This window comes from Pipistrellus kuhlii, unplaced genomic scaffold, assembly GCF_014108245.1.
Source record: "Pipistrellus kuhlii isolate mPipKuh1 unplaced genomic scaffold, mPipKuh1.p scaffold_m20_p_132, whole genome shotgun sequence".
In the NCBI taxonomy this organism is placed as follows: domain Eukaryota; kingdom Metazoa; phylum Chordata; class Mammalia; order Chiroptera; family Vespertilionidae; genus Pipistrellus; species Pipistrellus kuhlii.
The window spans coordinates 203,836-226,580 of record NW_023425441.1 but is presented as its reverse complement, the minus strand read 5'-3'; the positions used below and the strand labels follow the sequence as shown (position 1 = coordinate 226,580).

Below are 22,745 nucleotides of genomic sequence, written 5' to 3'. Positions count from 1 at the left end.
AGCCGGGGTGCCCCCCGCCCCGCTCTGAGGGAGGGGCTCAGCCTAGCAGGGCAGTGGGGGTGGCCTTGCCTGTACCTCCTGGTGGTTCTCGATGGGTGGGACATTGCCCCATGCCCTCCTCTTATCCCCTGGGGGCCACCTCCCTGTCCACAGGGGCCCGCCCAGGCTCGGAGGCCAGAACTTCTTTAACTTCTTTTTTTTTTTTTTTTTTTTAAAGAAATATATTCTTATTGATTTCAGAGAAAGGAGAGGAAGGGAGAGAAAGAAATATCCATGATGAGAAAGAATCGTGGATCAGCTGCCTCCTGTACACCCCTCACTGGCGATAGAGCCTACAACTCGGGGCATGGGCCCTTGACTGGAATCAAACCCGGACCCTTCAGTCCAAAGGCCAACACTCTATCCACTGAGCCAAACTGGTTAGGGCTAGAGCTTCTTTCCTGGCCTGGAGGGGGTCCTTCCTTCCTGGGGGGATGGGCTGTGATGGCCCAGACGGACCAGACACTCCAGTCCCAAGGAGTCGTTGCAGACTGGCCCGGGGTGGCCTGTCCCAGCCACACGGAGCTTTCCAGACGTGGGGACTGGTCCCGTCCTGACGGCCCAGCAGCCGGGGTGGCCCTCCCATCAGCCCTGCCTGGCCCCGGCTGCCCTCTGCATCCTAGCTCCCCGCGGCGCCCGCCCAGCCCAGACCCCTCTGGAGACCCTGCTCCGGGCTGCTCCCCCGGCTCCCTGCAGGTCAGGACGCCCCCAGGCAGACAGGCACTAGGGCGCCCCTGGACGCGCGCTGCAGCACGCAGAGTGGCCAGCAGAGGGCGCGGCGGCCTCCTCCCAGGGTGGGGCGCTGGCTCCCCCCCGGTGGTCGGGTGCTTGGCGGAGTGCAGCCCTCTGTGCCTCTGGCTCCTGCACCGACGCTATCCCAGCTGACCCACCTTCAGCCCTCCCCCCGTCCCCCTCCGCACCCTCAGCTTAGCTTCTCGCTTCTCTGACTCACACCCCGTGCTCCCCACCCAGCTGAGCTCAGGCAGATCTGGCTCCCACCGCTCCCACTGTCTGGGTGCCAGTCTTTGGCCTCTGGGCAGGGCCCCCCTCAGCCTCTCCCCTCCCAGGCATGTCCCCTGGCCCCTCTGGGATCCTGTGAAGGGGAGGGGCTCCCAACAGGGTCAGGGGGAGCGGCCGGACTGGGGCCTCCACCGCCCGCCTGGCCCAGCCTGCCCCTGCCCCAGCTCTCACACAGCTGCAACCCACAGTGACCCCCCACTCTAGGAGACAGATGCGGGGGTGCGAGGAGAAAACTGGTTTAATGTCAGCGCCTCGGAGTGTGGCTCTCAGTTCTGGGGCGTGGTCTGAGTCCAGGGCTCCAGGCCTCCCAGGCCCTGGCTCAGCACACAGGGCCAGGCTGGCCTGAGGCTGGCCAGACAGTCCATTCTTGGGCTCTGCTTCAGGGATGGGCGGGGGTGTGGGCAGGGGGGTGTGGGCAATGGGGGTTTGGGCAGGGGGGTGCAGGCAGTGGGGGTGCAGGCAAGGGGTGTGTGGGCAATTGGGGTGTGGGCAGTGGGGGTGGGTGGGATGACCAGGCCAGTGCTTGGGTGAGTCCAGTCTGCACCTGCTTCTGGCCACCGGGGAGCAGAGCACAGGGTGGGCGCTGGATGGCTGGGTGCTGAGTGGCTGAGGTGTGCTGCTGCCCTCGGGCCCACGGCCAGCCGGGGGGGGCGGTTACAGGGAGTACCAGTGGATGGGGGCAGTCATGTAAGTGGGACAGGGGCAGAGGCCCAGGGACCCCTTGTGGATGGAGGTGGCCAGAGGTGGGGGGAGGTGGGGAGAGCTGGGTGGGGCTGGCACCTCCAGGCGGCAAGTTTGGCTGAGGTGGGCCGTGGGCAGGCGGTGAGGTGGGCCGTGGGCAGGAGGCAGGTGAACTGCCCACCAGGTGAGCTGCCCCATGTCCGTACAAATGCACACGCATACAAACACTACTCCACGCGGTGGGCCGGCGCGGGTCTCCAGCCGGGCCTAGCTGTCCCCCTCCAGCCTCTTGGAATGGAACTTGCTCATGAGTTCCTCCAGCTCCGACCCTCCGTGCTGCTTCTGGGGCGGGAGAGTCGGCCTCAGCCCGGGCGCCCGGCGGGACCCACCATCAGGCTCCGTCAGGCCGGGGACCAGGCGGGGAAGGTGGGGCGGGACGGGGCGGGCCACGGGAGGCGGGGCGGGGGAGGGGGCACGGGGGTGCGCAGGGGGCGGGGCTGGGCGGGGGGTTGGGGTGCGCGGGGCTCACCTCCAGCACTGCCTTCTGCACGGTGAGCTGGCTGTACACGCGGATGCCCTCCTCCCCGCACACCTTCTTCAGCTCGTCCTTGTTGAGCGAGAAGAGCTGGGGCCCCGTCAGGATGCCCAGGTTGTCCACAATCCTGCGGGGCGGGCGTGGCGGGCGGAGTGAAGGCGGGCCCTGTGGGCGTGGCGGCCTCGTCCACCCGCACCCCGCACCCTGGGCACCTGCCGCGCCGCCCACGCACCTGGCGCTGAAGGCCTTGGCTTCCAGCCAGGCGCGCACCTGGTCCGGGCCGGACTCGTAGGTGAGCGGCAGGTGCACGGGCTGGCTGCGCTCCACGCGGAAGTGCCGCTGCGGCTGCGCCTTGATGTGGCTGATCTTCTTGACCAGCTCGTCGTTGACCTCGTCCATGTGGTGGATGAGCTCTGGGGGGCAGGGGCGGGTCAGGCTCTTTCCCCTCCCCCGGGGCTCCCCTCCCCCTGTGCTCCCCTCCCCCCTGGGGCTCCCCTCCCTCCAGGGCTTCCCCCTCCCCTCCCGTCCCAGCTGGCTCTGCCCCGCCCCGCCCCCCTCACCGTCTTTGTTTCCGGTGAAGCTAGAGGGCAGCTTGTGGGTGGGGCTGGCAGGACCCCAGTACTTCAGACCCGCCTGGAAGTGGGGGGGAGACAGGGGCGGAGCCCACCCGTCACTGATCTCCTTCTCAGCAGGAGCCCCGCCCCCTTCCCTCCCGAGCCTGCCCAGCCCCCAACTGGCCTGGGCCACACCTGGAGCCCCTGTAGCGAGCACTAAGGGTAGAGGGGGTCTCCCTGAGAACCATGCACCACCCCTACCCCCCACTCCTCCACCCCCACCCCGGCCCAGTGGAGGTGGGACAGCCAGAGCCCTCACCCATCACCCTCACCTCGTGGGGGGCACCGGCCTCCTCTGCCCGGACCTCATCCAGGATGTTTCGGGGCACGTAGCCAGCCTGGCCGCTGCGACTGCGCAGCTTCCACCACTGGTGCCCGTCCTCCAGCACCTGCAGGCCCCCCCAGTCACCCGCTGGCACCCCCAGCAGCCCCCCTCGGCCACGGGCCTGGAGTGCTGGGAGCGCGGGGTCTGTGCCGATGGTCCGGAGGGGCTTTAGCGTCTCCCCTGAGCCCCCCAGACCTAAGGGGACAGTCACACCTTCTCCAGGTGCTGGGCCTCCCCACGGCCCCCCAGCTGCACGCTGAGCGGGGTGCCCCAGGCTGGCTGCAGATGTAGATCACCCTCAGCTCACCCCGCTTCCCTCCCCTGACGGGTGACCCAGATTTAGGGCTGGCACCAAACCCAGGTGGTGCCCAGGGGGGACCAGAGGTGGGCATGGACAAGGCCCTGCTGGGTCGGGGCTCCCCCGTCGGCACAGGGAGCGCCCACCCTTTGTCCTGAACCCAGCACAGGCGCCCGTGCCCCTCAGAGGCCTGGGGGGGGGGGTTGTCCCTCATCCAGTCTCTGCTTGGACCCAGGCCGGAGCCCAGCGGTAGGAGGGGGTGCCTGGGGAAAGGGGGGCAGCCAAGCCGGTCCCAGGGTCATGGATCTGCCCTCCCCCGCCCCCCTACAGCCCCACGCACCTCCAGGACCTCGTCCCTGAGCACCGACAGCTCGTTGGCGTTGCGGGCGGTGAAGTCGTAGAGAACCTTGACGTACTTGGCCATGGCCGGCGTGGCTTCGTAGCCCCTGCGAGGAGCAGAGGGCTGAGGCGGGGCCGGGGCCGGGGGCCGGGGGTCTCCTGGCTGCGGCCGAGGGCGGGAGGGCAGCTCTGGGCGTGCGGTGCCTCCCGCGCTCGCTCAGGCTGCAGTGAGCTGAGCCACTCGCAGCCGGGAATGGAAACTGTGACAGCCCAGAGATCGAGGTGGGGGGGCCCTGTGGGAGGTGGGGGTGCGATGGCGGGGCCGAGGCCGGTGGGACCCGGGCATAGCAAGGCCAGCCCCAACCCAAGCCACCTCAGGGGTCCCCATGCCCGGCCCCCTACCAGGGCCAGGCATGTACCCCAGAAATGACAAGGTCGCTGCCGCCTCTGGAAAGCACCCCACCAGGAGGGAGGGACAGTCCTGAGCTCCCTGCGGAGGACGCCCGTGGGCTGAGGGGTACGGGGGGGGGCTCTGGGCGGGTCCTGACCTCAGCACGGAGCCAGGCTGCCACCCAGCGCCCCCTCCTGGTCCACCCTGGCTCCCCATCATCAGGTGCCTCCCTCGTCCAGGTGTGGCCGGAGACACTGGGGAGGGAGGGGTCTGAGGCTGGAGTGCCCCCCAGAGCCCCGGCAGGTGGACGGCTGTCAGGGTTGGGGGGGCAGCCCGGTCAAAGGGTGGACATGTTTTTCACGGGCGGCCCAGGCCGGTGTGGCTGGTGCGGGCAGAGGGAAGCTCACGGGGAACACGTGGCTTTGGGGTCACCCCTCCTGAAGCTGAACCTGGGGTCCGGCAGGGTATGCGCTCCGGGCAGATCCTGGGCCTGAGGGGTGTGGTCTTTCCAGGTGTGTGTGTGTGTGTGTGTGTGTGTTTATATGTGTGTGTATGTGCGTGTATGTATATATATGTATGTGTGTATAGATGTGTGTGTATGTGTGTGTGTAGGGGGAGGGGTAAGGGACAGGGGGCAGGGGCTGGTCAGACCCTGGGCTCACACATGTCTAGCCGGGCCTACAGCACAAAGCGGGGAGCCAGGCGGGAGCAGGAGGCGGTGGGTTGCGGGCGGCGCTGGGCAGGCCTGAGGTTCACGGCCTCAGGTTGGAGGGAAGCCCGGCTCCAGCGGGAAGAGCTGTCTGAGCCCCGTGAGCTCTGCTGTCCCCCGGTGGCGGCCGGAGCCTCTGTGTGAGGGGTGACGGTCCCCCTCACTTACCTGTGCGCGTGCGGGGAGGGGAGCGCATCCCCGGGGGACGCGGGCTCGGGCACCAGGCTCTGCTTCACGGAGTTCCGGAAGGACCGGCGGCCGGGGGAGGGCGGGGAGGGCTGCGGGAGAGGCGCGGGCTGGTGTGGGTGGGTCAGGCCGGGAGGGGGTGAGGGGGTGGGGGGGGGGGGGGCGGGCGGCCGAGGGGGGCCCGGGGGACGGGGGTGCTCTGACCTCGGCGCCGGGGGCGGCCGGCCCCTCCACCTCCCAGGGCGCCTCCCGCAGCACGTCCAGCGGCGGCTCCCAGCCGCTGTGGAACTTGGGCACGTAGAGCAGCTGCTGCGGCTCCCGGGGCCACTCGGAGCTGGGGGGGGGGGGGGGCTGGGTGAGTCACGCCCCCCCGGACTGCCCGCCCCAAACCCTCTGAGCCTGGGGGACCCCCCCCCCCCCGCCGTACCGGGGGCGCGTCCACGCCTCCCCCAGCGAGTCCCACAGCGCCATCTCCTTGGGGACCAGGTGGCCCCGCAGGAAGCCCACGGCGTCCCGGGAGAGCAGGGGGCTGTGCACGGAGCGCGCGATGTCCGGGCCGCCGCAGGTGCTGACGATCTGGGGCACAGCGGGGTTCAGAGGGGTCACGGGGGCGGGGGGGGGGGGCTCGCCCGCCCCATCCCGACCTGTCCTGCCCTCAATCCTCGCCCCGCCCCAGCCCCGCCCCAGGCACCAGCCCCGCCCAGGCACCAGGTCCAGCGGCCCGAAGAGGAAGTGGACCAGCTCGGCGGCGCTCGGGTTCTGGATGTGCTTCTGCAGCTTGGCCTGCGGGCGGCAGGGGGCGCTGGTGAGCAAGGGGCGGCCGCGCCGGCTGAGGGAGGACCCTAACCCTCCGCCCCCCGCCCTCCCGGGCCCAGGGCGGCAGGCGCCGGGCCTCACCAGCAGGTTGATGGCCAGCTTGGTTTTCTGGAAACAGTCCACGAACTCGGCCTCGGAGGGCGGCCGCGCCCGCAGCGTGAGGACCCCCTCTGCACGGGAGGGGGAGGGAGGGTGAGTCCGGCCGCCGGGATAGGGTGGCCTCCCGCACCCCCCCCCCCCGCACTTCCCTCTCCCTCCCCCGCACCTGCTGGGCCCGCACCCCCTCCGCCCCGCCCCGCCACGCACCTGCCGGGCCCCGCTTGCCCTTCCTCTTGCCCTTCTTGCGCTGGTTGAGCTGCTTGAAGGCCTCGGCCGCCTTCTGCAGACGGGCCACGAACCACTCGATGTCGTCCAGCGCGCAGTTGAGGATTTGCTGCGGGCAGAGCGGTGGCGTCGGCCAGGCACCCCCCTCCCCCGCTCTGGGCGCATGGGCTGCCTCTAGGCCTCTGCCCCGAGAGGGTGGGTGCAGGGGGAGGGTGGGTGCAGGGGGAGGGTGGGTGTAGGGGGGAGGATGGTGCAGAGGGAGGGTGGTGCAGGGGGAGGGGTGGGTGCAGGGGGAAGGGGGTGCAGGGGAGACGGTGGGTGCAGGGGGAGGGGCGCCCTCAGGCTGGAACCCACCGTCTCCTTCTCTATCCTCTGGGCCAGCACGGCTCGCGGGGGCTCCTCATCCGCAGCCTCCTGGGCGCGGTAGCCTGGAGGAGGGGAGGGGGAGCAGAGCTGCCGCTGACTGAGCCCCCAGACCTGCCTGCGTCCGCCCGCCCCAGCCCAGCCCCCGCGCACCTGGCTCGCTGGGCGGCACGGGCGGGCCCACGCGGTTCTTGGGGGGCGAGCTCTGGGCGAAGGGCTGGAAGGGCACGGGCGCGGGGCCCTGGCGCGGGGGCAGCACCGACAGCCGCTGCCGGATCTTCTCCTGGTGGCCCCTGGGCAGAGGGCGGGACAGGCCGCTCACAGCCGGCCCTGGGGGGGTGGCCCTCCCTACCCCTCCCGCATCCTTTCCGCCTCCCTCCCCTCCCCTCCGGGCCAGGCCTACTTGAGGGTCTGGGGCCGCATCTTCTTCCCCAGCCGGCAGTCGGCCAGCGCGCTCTCGATGTCCTCGTGCACCAACTCCGCCTGTGGACACGTCAGCTGGCTCCCGGTGCGGACCTCCCCCCCATGGCCCACCCCCCCCCCGTTCCCCCCCATGGCCTACCTCCCCCCCATGGCCCACCTCCCCCCCGTTCCCCCCCCCATGGCCTACCTCCCCCCCATGGCCCCCCCATGGCCCACCGTCCCCCCAGTAATCCCCCCCATGGCCCACCTCCCCCCCATGGCCCCCCCATGGCCCACCTCCCCCCCGTTCCCCCCCCCATGGCCCACCTCCCCCCCATGGCCCACCTCCCCCCCGTTCCCCCCCATGGCCTACCTCCCCCCCATGGCCCCCCCATGGCCCACCGCCCCCCCAGTAATCCCCCCCATGGCCCACCTCCCCCCCATGGCCCCCCCATGGCCCACTTCCCCCCCATGGCCCCCCCATGGCCCACCTCCCCCCCATGGCCCCCCATGACCCACCTCCCCCCCATGGCCCCCCCATGGCCCACCTCCCCCCCCAGCATTCCCCCCCATGGCCCACCTCCCCCCCAGCATTCCCCCCATGGCCCACCTCCCCCTCCAGCATTCCCCCCATGGCCCACCTCCCCCCCAGCATTCCCCCCATGGCCCACCTCCCCCCCAGCATTCCCCCCCATGGCCCACCTCCCCCCCCCAGCATTCCCCCCCATGGCCCACCTCCCCCCCAGCATTCCCCCCCATGGCCCACCTCCCCCCCCAGCATTCCCCCCCATGGCCCACCTCCCCCCCAGCATTCCCCCCCATGGCCCACCTCCCCCCCAGCATTCCCCCCCCATGGCCCGGCTCCCCTCTATGGCCCGGCTCCCCCCCAGCCGCTCACTCCCCACCAGCACTCCCCCCCATGGCCCAGCTCCTCTTCCCCGCCCCCCGCCCCTCACCTCCCCCCCAGCGCTCACCTCCACCTCGTCGCAGTGGAAGAAGTGGATGTCGGGCTTGCTCTGCTCCGAGTCCTGGCACACGAGCAGCAGCACAGACGGGTAGCGCAGCTGGTTGAGCACCGTCTGGCTATGCCGCACGGTGGGCAGCGGGAAGTTCTCCAGCTCCTCCTGGGGGACAGGGCGGCTCACCCAGGCACCCCGGGCCACAGCCATGAGCCCCAGACGCGGCTCAAACACGGGCTGGGCCCGAGGACACACGTGCCAGGGCATGGGCCCGGCACATGGAGCCTGTGCCAGGGGCACCCCCCCGCCCCCCGTAACTCCAGGCCCCACACGGGATGCGGCCCAGAGACGGCTCCCGGAGCAGTGGCCACAGATGCACACAGACCGGACCCAGCGCCCAGGCGGGCACAGCCTGGGAACACGCTCTTTAAAAAAGCAGTGTTTTTATCGGTTTTAGAGAAGAAGGGAGGAGGAGAGAGAGAAACATCCATCTGCTGCCTCCTACACACCCCACCCTGGGATGGAACCCACAACCTGGGCCTGTGTCCTGGCCGGGAGTGGAACCAGTGACCCCTGGGTTCTTGGTAGAAGCTCAACCCCTGAGCCTTGCCGGCCGAGGTGGAGGCAGTCTGGGATGTGGCTGCTGGGCCCCCGCCAGTCCTCCCTGCCAGCCTGCCCTTCACATACACACATACCACACACACACTCACACTCACTCTCTCACACACACACCCCCACACACACTCACACACACACCCCCCACACACACACACACCTGGGTCTCCATGTCCAGCAGCCGCAGCGCCTGGTCGTTGACCTGCAGCAGCATCTCCTGCGCCCAGATCTTCTCCTTGGCGCTCAGCTGCACCAGCTTCCGCACGGCGTCCTCCACGGACACGATGGCCTCGCTCTTGTCCATGATGAAGGTGGCCAGGTGCTGGGGGGCAGCGGTCACTCGGACAGAGCCCTCGGGGGCCACGCCCTGGGCCCAGGGCCATGCCCGGCTGGGGAGGGCCACTGCCTGGGGTCTGACAGGCACAGCCGCCCCAGGGCGTCTGGCAGCTCCCTGTGGGTGTCTGAACCTGGCCGGCAGGACTGAGCCCTGCTGCCCTCACCCTCTCCCCCCCACCTCTGCCTTGGGGGGCTCCCCACAGCCCCGTGCTGACTGCCGCACCTCCCACCTTCCCGGCTCAGAGACTGGCCCCCCAGCTGCACCTCCTGCCTTCCCAGCTCCAAGACAGGCTCCCCAGCTGCACCTCCCGCCTCCCAGCTCGGAGAGGGGCCCCCAGCTGTGGCATCACTGGCACCCTCCTCTGACCGGCCTGGGATTTTGCTTTTAAATGTTTTTATTGATGTCAGAGAGGACAAGAGGGTAGAGAGAGAAACATCAATAATGAGAGGATCATGGGTCAGCTGCCTCCTGCACACCCGGGTTTGTGCCCTGACAGGGAATCGAACCCTGACCTCCTGGTTCATAGGTCACAGCCTGACCACTGAGCACACGGGCCTTGGGTTTCATTTGTCAGGAGCTGACGTCATCTCAGGTGACGTCCGTTGTGCTCCTGCTCCCCTCTGTGTCCCCAGGCTGGGGCAGCGCCCACACACAGCAGGCCTCGGTGCCAGGAACCAGTGAATGTCCAGGCGGCACCCTGGGGACCCTTGCCCAGTCCAACCCTCCCTTTACCCCCCCCTTCCTGGGACAGCTGGATGGACAGGGACACTGACTCCAGGCCGTCAAGACTTAACCAGAACAGGGCCCCGCGAGGCGCCGGAGAAAGTGCTGAACGGTTCCCGTTCCTCTCAGAAAGGCCTTCTTCCCAGTGGCCCCCACGCCGGGAAGGAAGTCTGGGGGCTCCAAAGGAAGCACCCCACTCTGGACGTAACATGAACATGAAAGCACCTCTTCCCGGGAAGAAAGCCGCACGCAGAGTGGAAAGTAAAGGGAAGCAGCGACCGGCAGACCCGGCGAGCTGGCTGTCTGGTGAGGAAAGGCAGTTACTCCTTGCCAGGGCAGCTTCCAGCGGCTTTCAACTGAGTGGGAGGGGAGGGGAGGAGAGGGGAGAGACGGAGAGACACATCAATGGCTGCCTCCTGCACTGCCCCGACTCGGAGCCAGCGGTCAGGCCTACAACCAAGGAGCGTGCCCGTGACCAGAATGACCAAATGGAACCCGAAGCCCCGCAGTCTGTGGGCTGAACGCTCCCCACTGCACAGAGCCTGACCTTGAAGCAGCCCTGCTTTGTCTTGTGATAAGGAAGACACCGAGGACACTCACACACACACTGACACACCAGATAAACAAGCAGATAAACAAGGAGAAGACCCCTCCGCAGCCTCCGGCAGGAGAAGGGTCAGAGTGCCGATGGGACTTCCTTACAGACACCTGTCGCTCTCCCACGGGATGGACTATGTGCCGGGGACCTTAGGAGTCAGGCCCGGTTGAACACTTTAATGTCGTCTGTGGGCCAGGACTGACGAGCCTTGTGGGTGGCGTGTGCCCTGTGCGGGGAGCCAGGTGCGGGGAGAGGCGCTGCCCAGGTGCCAGGGCAGACCCGTTCCTGATAACAGGCTGGACCCGACTCCTGTGTCCACCTGCTGGTTAAAGAGGTAAGTGGGCACAAGGGGCTGTAAGACAGCCTGTCTGTGAGCAAAACCCAGCCTCACCAAACCGAACCGAACCAAACCGGACCGAAACAAACTGAACCAAACTAAACCGGACCGAACCAAACTGAACCAAACCCAGCCTCACCAAACTAAACTGGACCAAACCGAACTGAACCCAGCCTCACCAAACTGAACCAAACTAAACTGGACTGAACCAAACTGAACCAAACCAAACTGAACCAAACTGAACCAAACCCAGCCTCACCAAACCAAACCGAACCAAACTGGACCGAACCAAACTGAACCGAACCAAACTGAACCAAACCCAGCCTCACCAAACCAAACCGGACCAAACCAGACCGAACCAAACTGAACCAAACCAAACCGAACAGAACCAAACCCAGCCTCACCAAACCAAATAGAATCAAAAGGCACTGTGGGGCCCAAAAAGTCAGTAAATTGCAAACTAGTCAAAGCATACAAGTATGCTCTCAGACCATAAAAGAAATAAATTAGAAACGAATAACAAAAAGATGATTGAAAAGCCCCAAATAACTGGAATTAAGCAACAGGCTTCGGAACAACCGGGGGCCAGAGAAGCCACAGGGAAACCAGAAAGTACAGGTGACCCTGGAGCAACCTGCGGCATCAAAACATCTGTGGAGAAAAGAAACAAAGATAAGAAAAAGAAAGAAGAGAAAAGGGAGAAAAGAATCAGAAATTAACTTTTGACTCCCCCAAAACTTAACTACCAATAGCCTACTGTTGACTGGAGGTCTTACTGATCACATAAACAGTCCATTAACACTTATTCTGTGTTATATATATTACATATTGTATCCTTACAATAAAGTAAGCAAGAGAAAAAAATGCTAAGAAAAATCGTAGGAAGAGAAAATATATATTTGTTAAAAAATTCCACGTAGAAATGCACTCACACAGTTCAAGTTTCTTTCAACCCATTTTATTCTGAACCGTGTTATAATAAACACACTCACCAAAGCTTGGGGTGTAACTGATGCCGCTTTTGACAGGCTCAGTGAATGTCTGAGTGAAGAAGGAAGACTCCACCTAAAGACTTGAGCATTCTCCTCAGGAGGAGAAAACCACAAATAAAGCCCCCAGGGAAGTGGATGAAGGAAACAAAGAGCAGAGCTAACAAGCTCACAGACGGACAGACAATTCTGGAAGGTGAGTGAAAGTGACAACCCCTCGAAAGATTGACCAAGAAAAAAAGAGAGAGAAATGGTCAGTGATGAGGGGACATCACTACAGACCTCACAGGCAGGAAAGTAAACTCATAATCAAAACCTCCTGCCCTAGCTGGTGTGGTTCAGTGGATAGAGCATAGGCCTGCGGACTGAAGGGTCCCAGATTTGATTCCAGACAAGGGCACATGCTCAGGGTGCAGGCTCCATCCCCAGTAGGGAGCGTGCAGGAAACAGCCAATCAATGATTACTTCTCATCATGCATATTTCTATCTCTCTCCCCCTTCTTTTCTCTGAAATCAATAAAAATATATTAAAAAGCAAAACAAAACACTAACTATATCTCTTCAAAACACTACTTTAAAAAAGTGAGGCTAAAGGTGACATTAGCCCAGAGCCCTGGCGGGCATGGCTCAGGTGGTTGAGGTCCTCCAAGAAGCAGAAAAGCACAGGTTCAATTCCTGTAAGGCACTCCATCGGACTGTCCCCAGAAGGGGGCGTGCAGGAGGCTGCCGATGGCTATTTCCCACATTCATGTTTCTCTCTCTCTCTCTCTCCCTCCCTTCTCCTCTCTCTCTAAAACAACACCAATAAAAAACGTATTTTAAAGAATGATTTTTTGCCCTAGCTCATTTGGCTCAGCGGATAGAGCATAATTCTGAAGGGTCCCGGGTTTGAGTCCAGACAAGGGCACATGCCCAGGTTTTGGGCTCCAGTGTGGGGCCTGCAGGAGGCAGCCGATCCATGACTCTCTCTCATCATTGATGTTTCGCTCTCTCTCCCTCTCCTTTTCTGAAATAAAAATATATATATATTTAAAAATGATTTTTCTAAGAGAGAAATCGTTACAGATGAAAAAGTTAAAATAAAAACGGAAATGGCTCCTAGACCGAAATGTAAAAGCCTGAAGTGAAGCACTTAGCAAACCCAGGAGGACCCTTCAGCGCTCGGGCTGAGCTGTGCCCCCGACTACACAGAAGAGGTGGCTGTGCCCGGTGCCATCTCCCTCAGCGTCTCCTCCCGGGGAGCGGGCTGGCCAGCCGCGGGGCAGTGCCTGCCAGTGGGCAGCTCCAGCCATAGGAGCCTTACCCTCCTCCCCTTCCCATTTTCTCCAAACACTGCGAGCAAAATCAGGCAGTGTGACCTCATTTGTGGGGGACTCCCAGAAAGACAAAAGGGTGGTGACGAGGGTGGGGGGAGAACGGGGGGAGGACAGCACAGCGCGAGGCCGTGGGGGGTGGAGCCCCAGACAGTTCCATCCCATGATGGCCCCACAGTCTGTAACAGAGCTGCAACCCTCTCAACACCAATGTCTGACACGCATTCCGAAAAGTCAACCAACAAAATCACCTGCTGCAGGGCCTCTCGGGGCCCAGCCGCTGCCTCTCACCCTCTCTCTGTGCCTCAGTTTCCTCATCTGGGAGGAGCAGGCAAATCCTGCCCACGCCCCGCCGTGCAGGCTGCAGGGAGGGCAGACGAGGCGCCCTGGTTCGGGCCCTCACAGGCCGGCCAGGACCAAAGTCCAGGAGCCGAGCTGGGAGGCCCGGTGGCAGAGCTGACCTGCTCGCCCTCCCTGCCCTGACCTTGGGCACTGAGTCAGCAGCAGTCACCAGCCCGGCAGCACGGAATGGCCCCAGCCTGCCCGTGTCGGCAGGGAGGGCGTGTCACCCAACACGGCCCAGTTCACGAGCCAGAGGAACTCCCAGTGGCACTGTGGGCCCATTGTATGGATGAGGAGACCGAGGCTCGGGAAGCAGTGACTTGTCTGACCTCTGTGGGTGGGGAGGGTGCAATGGGGAGGGAAGTACATGCCTTCCTGGACTAGGCCCCCTCATGCTGGTCCGGGTCCCCCCTCTCGCTCCTCAGCTGCCCCTGGCCCTGCTGTCTGCGGGCGTGGACGGTGACCGGGAGGCAGGAATGTGGCCGGCGGCCAGCGGCAGGAAGGTCACGCAGGGAACACGCAGCCTGAGGTCTGGGTGGGAGTGAGACGGACCCCGGAACCGGCCCTCCTGCGGGCCGCGGCCGAGAGGGGCTCAGGGCCAGGCCGCTGTGGGCTCCCACCGCGCCCGCCAGCTCCCCCTCCGTCTGCTTCCTTGTTTTGGGGTGACAGTTCCCCTCCCACTGGGTCTTCCCGCCTGAGGCTTGCCAGGCGGCACCAGGCCTTGGCCCACCTGTGCTGAGTTGGCCGCCAGTACCCTCTTCCCCCCACACCGATTCAGGGCGTCCTGCGACCCCCGGACTATGAGCTCCACGAAGTGGAGGGAGGCCCCCTGTGGCGGAGCCGGGACCAGTGTGGGCCGTCCCTGGCTCTGGTCCCTGACGCGGTGTCAGGAGCTGGGCCGACACTTCTCCCGGGCCTCGGTTTCCCCGCGGGCCCCTGGGGCCGGAGGGCCGCTCACCTGCACGTGGTACTGCGAAGTCTCGTGCATGATGACGTTGGAGTTGGAGTACTTCTTCCTCTGCTCTGCACGGGGACACGCCAGTCACTCCCCCGAGGCGGCCGGCCCCGGCCGGGGGCTGGACCCGCCGGCTGGGCCACGGGTGTGTGTGTGTGAAGTCGCAGAGTGGAGATAGTGGCCAGCAGGAGGACAGTGCTCGGTGGGCTCCTCGTGGCCACCAGGAAAGACCGGGTCCTGGCTAAAGGTGGCCCCTCCATCCCGGCTGGCCGGCTCGGGCCCTGGTGGTGCCTGGGACTGGGGTCTGCCCCGGGGTGGGGTTGCAGGAGGCTGCCCCCCACCTGCTGCCACCTAACATCTCCCTGCCCACCCAGGGCCCCTGGCTCTCCAGACTGGGCACCTGTCCACACCCACAGACGAGCCCATGGCCTGGGGCAGGGCAGGGGAGGGGCAGACGGGGCTGGCCAGGCCCTCCCGCAGCAGACACCTGGCACCCAGGCCCCTCCGATCGGGTTGCAGCTCAGCCGGATCAATATTGATGGCCCTGAATTATTAGTGAGGCTCTCCCCTTACCTGTGGGGGGGTGGCCCGGAGCTGTGCGGAGGGGCCGAGGGGCTGCTTGACTGGGGTCCTGGAGCCTCCCGGGTGCCCAGCACTGACCGCCCCTGGTGGGGGCGCAGCACTGCCCGAAGGGGGAGACCCTCCCGTCCTCAACCCTCACTCACCGAACAGGTCCTTGGCACTCATCTTGGCGGCGCTGTCAGACCGGCCCAGGCTGCCGCTGCGGGGAGGGGCCGTGAGGGTGGGGCCGCGGCACCCCTTCCCGGGACTGCTTGTGGTGGGCGGGGTGGGGGGCCTGGCGGCGGGAGGGATGACGGGGAAGGTGGGGGGGCAGGCAGATGACGGGGAGGGGGTGCGGGGTGGGGACTCACTTGGCGGCGCCTGGGCAGCAGCTCAGAGACCCCGACTGGCTCATGGTGTCCTCCGCGGCCAGTGGCGGCTGGCAGGTCCCAGCGCGGCCCGAGGCCAGGCCCAGAGCGCTCAGCCCTGGGCACAGGGAGAGCAGGCTGACACCTCCAGCCTCACAGGCTCTCCTCGTCCCCCGCCCAGATCCAGGCCGGAGCCCTGACCACCACCCAGGATCCAGATGCCCAGGGCCACCTCCCGACCATGTCCCAGCAGCCGTCACCGAGGCCCCTCCCTCCCCAGACCCTGGGCCCTCCACAGGGACCCCCGGACGGGCCACAGAGGGTTCCGCTCCCAGAGGCTGTCTGGGGGGGCTGGAGCAGGCAGTCCTGGGGGCTTGGAGGGGGCTGGGAGGAGGCACCTTAAACAGAGGGAATGGCATCTGAGGCCCCGAGACGGGAGGGGGCAGGCCCGATGAGGCTGGAGCCGGGGGACTCCCAGGGGCAGGAGCAGAGCCTGGCACCCCTGGGTGTGCCCCCCGGGGGGACGCTGGGGCCCACATCCTCCTCCTGTCAAAGGTCGCCAGCAAGTGGCTTCAGTGTCGGGATTGGCCCGGCCAGCGGCCACAAACCAGGGGTGCTGGCATCCAGGGCGGGGAGCAGCCCCGGGAGTGCCGGTCTGACGGGGTCCCACCTGCGGGGAGGCCCACCAGGAAGTGTGCGGCCGGGGGGCCTCCAGCCACAGCCCCCGCCTGCCCACCTGCCACAGCGTCCGGCCAGCTCCCTCCATCCATCGGTGCCCCGAGAATGCCCGGAATGCTCATGACCTCAGTGGGTGAGCCGAGTATTTGCTTAATGGGATTCCTGGCTGGCGGGCTGGGCCAAGGGCACGGGCACGTGTGTGAGGCACACACCCCTCGGTGAAATGGGGCCTGCGGGCACACTCAGCCCCACCGGCCGTGGCATGCGCACTCCCCTCGGGAGCCCGGCTGGGACCCTGTGCCTTCAGCCCCGGGCGGGTGGGGAGCATCAGGACCAGAGGGAGGGGCCCTGATGCTGGCATCTGGGTCCCGTAGGTGACAGGAGGCTTCATCAGCTGACGGAGCAGGGCCGCCCCCCCCCCCCCCCCCCGGGGCCCCAGGCCCAGGCTGCACTTTGGTTTTACTGCGGTCATTTTCCGGCAGGGGAGAGGGCCCCAGCAGGGCAGGGAGGGCGGAGGGACCGGATCCAGGTTCAAATTCCAGCCTGTAGCCTGTGACCTTGGGGAGGAGTCCGCTGAGGCCTGGGGAGCCGGGTGGGGCCCTGGCTAGAACTGCGGGTGAGGAAGGGGCCTGGGCGGCAGAGGGATGACGGGGAAAGTGGGGAGCAGGCAGGTGCTGAGCACACTGGGGGGGCAGGCCCGCGGGCGCTCTGGGCCACCAGGCGGGGCACCAGGCAGGGACCTGGCGAGGCCTGGGCAGGACCAGGGTGTGAGTGAGTGTTTGTGTGTGAGTGTGAGTGTGTGTGTGTGTGTGTGTGTGTGTGTGTGTGCAGGGCTGGGGGAGGGCCGCCAGCTGGGCCCGGCCTGGGGCAGATTCCACCCGGGGAGGGCAGGGGCCTGTGACGAGGCCTCCCCAGGCACACCCTCGCCGGGGCTGCCCCGGAGGAAGAATGTGGGAGAGCGGGAGGCTGCCAGTCCGCTCCCCGGCCCTGCCCGCCGCCCTGAAACTCCCACACCCCGGCCGTGACCCCGGGCCTGCCCCGTCCCAGCTCCCGCCCGGGCTTCCTCGCTGCCACCCAGGAAGTGCCTCCTGCCGTCTGACCACCAGGAGCCCGCACCTCCAGGTCGGCTCCCCCGCGGAGGCCCAGCGCCCCGGAATGGGGGTGCGGCCTGCGAGGACGGGGAGCCCCCTCCCCAACCTTTCGGCGGAGGACGGGGTGCCGCACCGCGCCCGGCTGGCTGGTGCCCTGGCTACTCCCGGCCCCGCGCACCCGCCGACGGGCAGGCCGGGCCGCAGCGGGACGGACTCCGGCCACGAGCTCCAGCCCCTCGAGCCCCGACCGACCGCCCGACGCCTCCCGCCCCGACTCGGCCACGGACCGCCGCCCCGCCTCCTGGGGAAACTGAGGCCGGGCGGGGCGGGGCGGGGCGCGGGGGGCGCGCTGGTCCCGGACCCCCGGGCGCTCACCTGCTGCTCGCGGGTCCCCTCGCCCCGCGTCCGTCCGCCCGTCTGTCCACACGGGCTCCTGCGCACGGAGGACGCGGCAGGGCTGGGCCCCGGACAGGGGCGGGGCCGCCACCAGGAACCTGAGCGGCAGGTTAGAACCTGGACAACACCGAGGGGCGGGGCGGGACGGCTGCCCCCGCCCGCCCTAACCCCGCCCCTGTCATAGCCCGCCCCGCCCCAACCCCGCCCCCAAGGGCTCCCCGCGGGGGATCCCTGCCTAACAGCCACTGGCGCCCCGGCCAGACCTCGCCCCTAGAGCTGGGCTCCCAGGGCGGGTGCGCGGGGACCTGCAGGGCGAGGCTCTGACATCTTCCAGGGGCCCCTGGTTGGCCCCAGCTTAGGGGCAGGCTGCTCCTGTGGGTGTCTCAGGGGGAAGGGGGTCCTTCTCAGCAGGAACTCCCGAAGCCCCTATTCTCCGGCACCCAGCCCAGCCGGCCCCGAGGGCTGGGTGTCTGGTGGACGCGGGGAAGCCTGGGGCCGGGCTGTCCCGGGGCCCGGGCGGGGAACCATGGGGCAGGAGTGCTCCGGGTGGTGCCTCCCTCCTCAGCCCAGGCCCAGCTCTGCCTTGTGGGGCAGGGTCCTTCCTCCTGCACCCTCTCCAGGCCTCTGCCATGCAGTGGAGCGAGGGCTGAGCAGAGGGCCGAGTGCAGAGGGCAGAGGGCAGGCCAGGTGGGTTACAGCCCGGGTCTGGGTCCAGCTCCTCTCCTGGCTGGGGGAGCTGAAGCGATTGCACAAAGGGTCTCGGGCCTGAGCCCAGGAGGCGGCAGTTGGTATGCCTCTGCTCCCAGCTGGCACAGAGGGCTTCTTGGCGGAACCCCGAGGGCAGGAAGGCACCCACATTGCACTCTCCTGGTGCCAGGACCCCACGGACTTTCCTGGAGGCATTGCAGGGGTGTGGAGAGGGTGCCTGTAGGGGGGGTTTGGGAGGGGTGCCTGTGGGGGTGTTTACCAATGGGGTGCCTGTGGGGGGGTGTTTGGGAGGGGTGCCTGTGGGGGGCTGTTTGGGAGGGGTGCCTGTGGGGGGGTGTTTGGGAGGGGTGCCTGTGGGGGGCTGTTTGGGAGGGGTGCCTGTGGGGGGGTGTTTGGGAGGGGTGCCTGTGGGGGGTGTTTGGGAGGGGTGCCTGTGGGGGGGTGTTTGGGAGGGGTGCCTGTGGGGGGGGGTTTGGGAGGGGTGCCTGTGGGGGGGGTGTTTACCGATGGGATGCCTGTGGGGGGGTGTTTGGGAGGGGTGCCTGTGGAGGGCTTTTGGCAGGGGTGCCTGTGGGGGGGTGTTTGGGAGGGGTGCCTGTGGGGGGGTGGTTGGGAGGGGTGCCTGTGGGGGGGTGTTTGGGAGGGGTGCCTGTGGGGGGGTGTTTACCGATGGGGTGCCTGTGGGGGGTGTTTGGGAGGGGTGCCTGTGGGGGGTGTTTGGGAGGGGTGCCTGTGGGGGGGGTGTTTACCGATGGGGTGCCTGTGGGGGGGTGTTGGGAGGGGTGCTGTGGGGGGTGTTTGGGAGGGGTGCCTGTGGGGGGGGTGTTTACCGATGGGGTGCCTGTGGGGGGGTGTTTGGGAGGGGTGCCTGTGGGGGGGTGTTTGGGAGGGGTGCCTGTGGGGGGGTGTTTGGGAGGGGTGCCTGTGGGGGGGTGTTTGGGAGGGGTGCCTGTGGGGGGGGTGTTTACCGATGGGATGCCTGTGGGGGGGTGTTTGGGAGGGGTGCCTGTGGAGGGCTTTTGGCAGGGGTGCCTGTGGGGGGGGTGTTTACCGATGGGGTGCCTGTGGGGGGTGTTTGCACAGGGGGTGCCTGTGGGGGGAAGAGGAAGTGGCCTTTGCCCTCAGAGCACTGGCTTCCTGGTTGTCTGAGTGCTGAGCACCCAGCAGGGAAGGCACGCCTGCCCCGCCCCCGTTGGCCAAGTGGCATCTGAACGCCATGGCCAGGATCACATGAGCAGCACTGACGGCGGGCAGGTCGTGACCACCTGGAGCCCCAGCGTCCCTGCCTGTCTGTGGCCTGGGCCCAGCGGGCCTGTGGGGAGGTTAGGTCTGGGTCCTGGGCCGGAGCGGGCCCAGCGCGGCGGGCTGAGCGGCGGCCAGTCAGGAAGATGCAGGGAGGAGCGAAAACGCTTCTTTATTGAACACCGCGGTGAGGAGGACCCAGCCCCTTGGACATGTTGTTCCGCACAGAACACGCTCCGGAGGAGCATGCATGCGGAGGACGGCGATGCAGAAGGATCCGCTTACAGCAGGCCCGGGTCCGCCGGGCATTCTAATGGCTGAGCAGGACACCTGAGCCCTGAAGTGGCTGCACCAACCCGGCGGGAGAGGTGCGCTGCCCCGGGGTCGGCTGACCCAGAGCCTGGGGAAGGAGCCGAGAGGCCACACGGCACCTTCCACTCTGAGCTCTCCACCGGGACTCGGCCGGAGCGGCTGAGGATCCGGGGCTCCCTGCCACCCCAGCTGTTCCCATCACGTGGGCATGCTGCCGCAGTGGGAAAATGTGTGTGGCTGGGCACACCCTCGAGGGAGTGGCCAGGCTCCTAGGCGGTGCCCGGTGAAGCCCACTGCCCCTGCTGCCTTGCGGGGGTACCCCGAGGGTTGTCCAAGGCAGCCCTGACTCAGCCTGCACCTGTCCCCATCACCAACACTTGGTTCTGCCTGGTCCTGCCCCCAACACTCTATCCCGCCCAAACCAGCTGGGAGCATGCCCTCCCTCGCCCGGGCCTCAGGTGCCCAGCTAGCTGATGAGGGCAGCGATGGCCGCCACCTGCAGGACTGCCTCCAGGCCGTGGAGCACCAGGAGCGTGGCACTGAGGACTGAGTCCGCCCACAGCACCAGAGTCTGCCAGAGCAGGAAGTAGACGGACAGCAGGGAGCTGGCCACGGTGAGCACCAGGCTGGCAGCCAGCGGCAGCTCCGTCTCTGTCAGGTTGCCCTTGATGCCTGTGGAGCAGAACAAACATGGTGAGTGCCAGGCTGCGGGCGCCTGGTAGGGACCCAACATCGCGTGCACCAGGAGGGCGAGGCTGCAGGCACCTCTGGGCAGGTGGGCGTCAGTGGGGACCACCTACCACCCGGGACTTGGTGCTGGAAAGCAAAACATAAGGAGCATCGTCCTCAGGAGGGTGAGGACCACCATAGCTGACCCCACCCTGCCGCTGGGGCAGCTGAGTGGGTGGGAAAACCATCCCAAGCGCAATCTCACGCCTTTTCCTAAGTTATTTTACTCTGGGGTAAGGCCCAGGAAAACTATGTGTAGTTAGGAAAGACAAAACTGGATTTCACAAACGGGCAATCATGGAAAATGCGGTGCCCACATGCCCAGGGTACCCAGAGCCCACAGTGGGGGGAGCTTAGGTGGGCAGGCAGTTCTATGCCACTCGCCACCCGCCCACGGCAGGAGGCTGGCCTGTGACAGTGGACACGAAGGCCCAGCGCACTCATCAGGACGGCCGAGACGTCCTTCTGGCTCCCCTGAGCCCCACCCCCCAGGCCAGTCGGGGTGTGGCAGGGTGGGACACGCAGGCCCTGAGGTACTAGCGAGCTCACGCCTGTGAGTGCCCGAGGCAGACAGGGCAGGAATCCGGGCCCTCGGGGTGAGTGGGGAGGGGCAGGGGGCACACTGTGCTTCTGTAGCTCTGCAAGGCCTCCACCTCCGGCCTGCAGCCTGCGGTCCTGGAGGGGACGGACAGACCTCTGTGGCTTCGGGGAGGGGAGCAGGGGAAGCAGAGCGTTCGGCTGCGGGGCAGCACTGCTACCCTGCGACTGTCTCTCAGGAGCCTCCTGGCCAGGCTTCCCAATGAATGGATTAATACTTCATTCACCGTACGGCGAGCCTGCAGGCATCCAGTGGAACACTTGAGCGCGTTCAAGTGTCTCTGAGAGCGTGCTGTAAGAGGCTGCTCAGAGGTCACAGGAAGCCAGCCGTCTGCCTCACAGTGCCCGAACTCCCTGCGGCCGGTCAGTCCCCCAGCAGCCAGCCTGCCCCCTACCTCCCGGCTGGTCCGCTCCCCCCAGCCTGCCCCCCCCCAGTCTGCCCACCCCCCTGGCCCGCTCCCTGCAGTGCCGTCCACTCACCGCAGTGCCAGCGGGCTGCTTCCAGGGCCCCGGTCAGGAGCAGCAGCATCAGGTCGAGCACCAGGTGGTCCTGAGGGTAACTGAATGTCTGGCCTGCAGGGGCGGGCACCGGCCTGAGCTCAGGGTCCAGCGGCAGCACCCCGGCCCCCCACCCCCACCCCCACCCCGCCCCTGCGCTCAGGACGCACTTTTGTAGGCGATCAGCAGGAGCGTGGCCAGGAGGTAGAGGATGGAATACACGCCGCTGAGGCAGAGCAGCATCTGCAGGAGGACGGAGGAGAGCTGGCCAGCCGTTAAGGACTCCGTCCAGCAGCGGTGCTGCCCCGGGCGCCCCCCCAGCGCCGGGCAAAAGGGGCTGCCAGGCCGCCACAGACACGGTGGCCCAGCTTAGGCACCTGTGGTGCCATGGAGTCCTGCCTGCCAGGCACCCATCGATACTGCCCCTGGTGCCCCGGGAGAAGTGGGGGGCACCCCTCACAGGGACATCCTGGCATAGAGCAGGGGACTGACTGTGCGCAGCAGGCAGGAGCCTCAGCACGCTGGGCATCCCCCTGACCACGGCCCCAGCTACAAGACCGGGAGAAAGAGGGGTTTTGTTTTCCTGGAATAAAGTCTACTCCCCTCACTCGGGGAGCAGTTAAATCCCCGCCACCAACTTTCGGGAGCTCCGCACTGTCGGGATGTGTTCATGCCAGGGGGCTGCGCGCATTCGGGGGTCTTGGCTCCACCCCGGCGGCCCCTCTCCCCACTCCGGGGCGCAGCGGAGCGGGCGGTGCTGGGCCAGCGGAGTCACCTCGACCCGCAGAACCGGCCGTGAGCACCTCCTCCCAACAGCCGTCACCCCCGGGCTCGGGGTCCGGGGTCCCAGGGCCCCAACGCCGGAGCGGGCCCGCGGCGCGGAGGACGGGGCGCAGCGGCAGGATACGGCCGTGGGGGACGCGCTCCCTGGGGGAGAGAGGGCGGTCAGGGGGCCGGGCCCGGGGATGCGGACACCGACCCCGGCCTCCGGTCCTGGGTCCGCGGACCCGAAGCCGCGGGTCTCCCTGGGCCCCGCGACCGCCCGCCTCTCGCCCCCGGGACCCCGAGCGGCGCCGCCCAGGGACGCCGGGCCCCGCGGCCACCCCAGGCCCCGATGGGCGGGCTCCGCGCGCGGCCGGTCCACCAGCGGGCTGAGGAGGGACGGGGCGGCGGGTGCAGGGGGGCCCGTCCAGCCCGGGGAGCACCGGCCCCCGCCCCCGCCCGGGACCCGGGGTCAGCGCCCGAGCGCCCCTCCGCGCCCTCACCGCGCCGCGCAGCCGCCATCTTGCCGGCCCGGCCCCGCCCCCGGTCCGCCGCGATCCCGGCGTCCCCCGCGCCGCGCGCTCGCGCACCTT

General features: G+C 67.0%; 2 protein-coding genes across 6 annotated transcripts; both read right to left on the bottom strand.

The window, feature by feature from the left end:
• Positions 1–1,281: 1,281 nt before the first annotated feature.
• EPS8L2 (EPS8 like 2) lies at positions 1,282–17,439 on the bottom strand. 3 transcript variants are annotated; one of them, XM_045581047.1, is made up of 21 exons: positions 17,284–17,439; positions 15,143–15,257; positions 14,936–14,991; positions 14,214–14,278; positions 8,777–8,938; positions 8,017–8,166; positions 7,044–7,123; positions 6,794–6,933; positions 6,632–6,705; positions 6,260–6,386; positions 6,035–6,123; positions 5,846–5,920; positions 5,565–5,713; positions 5,342–5,471; positions 5,120–5,229; positions 3,853–3,958; positions 3,148–3,278; positions 2,836–2,909; positions 2,508–2,688; positions 2,270–2,402; positions 1,282–2,107 (listed from the first exon to the last, which is right to left on the bottom strand). In XM_045581047.1, the coding sequence occupies exons 2-21, from the start codon at positions 15,184–15,186 to the stop codon at positions 1,439–1,441; spliced, it is 2,745 nt and encodes a 914-aa protein (XP_045437003.1). In that variant the 5' UTR covers positions 15,187–15,257; positions 17,284–17,439; the 3' UTR covers positions 1,282–1,438. The 3 variants fall into 3 exon arrangements, with proteins under 3 accessions (XP_045437003.1, XP_045437004.1, XP_045437005.1); XM_045581048.1 differs by having other exon boundaries at positions 2,836–2,908; positions 3,162–3,278; positions 17,284–17,438; XM_045581049.1 differs by having other exon boundaries at positions 1,905–2,082; positions 17,284–17,432.
• A 1,982-nt stretch (positions 17,440–19,421) lies between these two features.
• Positions 19,422–22,696, bottom strand: TMEM80 (transmembrane protein 80). Of its 3 annotated transcripts, XM_045581065.1 has the most exons (5): positions 22,656–22,696; positions 22,298–22,317; positions 21,561–21,654; positions 21,373–21,465; positions 19,422–20,238 (listed from the first exon to the last, which is right to left on the bottom strand). In XM_045581065.1, exons 1-5 carry the CDS (start codon positions 22,672–22,674, stop codon positions 20,033–20,035), a joined length of 432 nt encoding a protein of 143 aa, XP_045437021.1. In that variant the 5' UTR covers positions 22,675–22,696; the 3' UTR covers positions 19,422–20,032. The 3 variants fall into 3 exon arrangements, with proteins under 3 accessions (XP_045437021.1, XP_045437022.1, XP_036292127.1); XM_045581066.1 differs by lacking the exon at positions 22,298–22,317 and having other exon boundaries at positions 21,561–21,633; positions 22,656–22,674; XM_036436234.2 differs by lacking the exons at positions 22,298–22,317; positions 22,656–22,696 and adding an exon at positions 22,166–22,225 and having other exon boundaries at positions 21,561–21,633.
• Between the last annotated feature and the right edge of the window lie 49 nt (positions 22,697–22,745).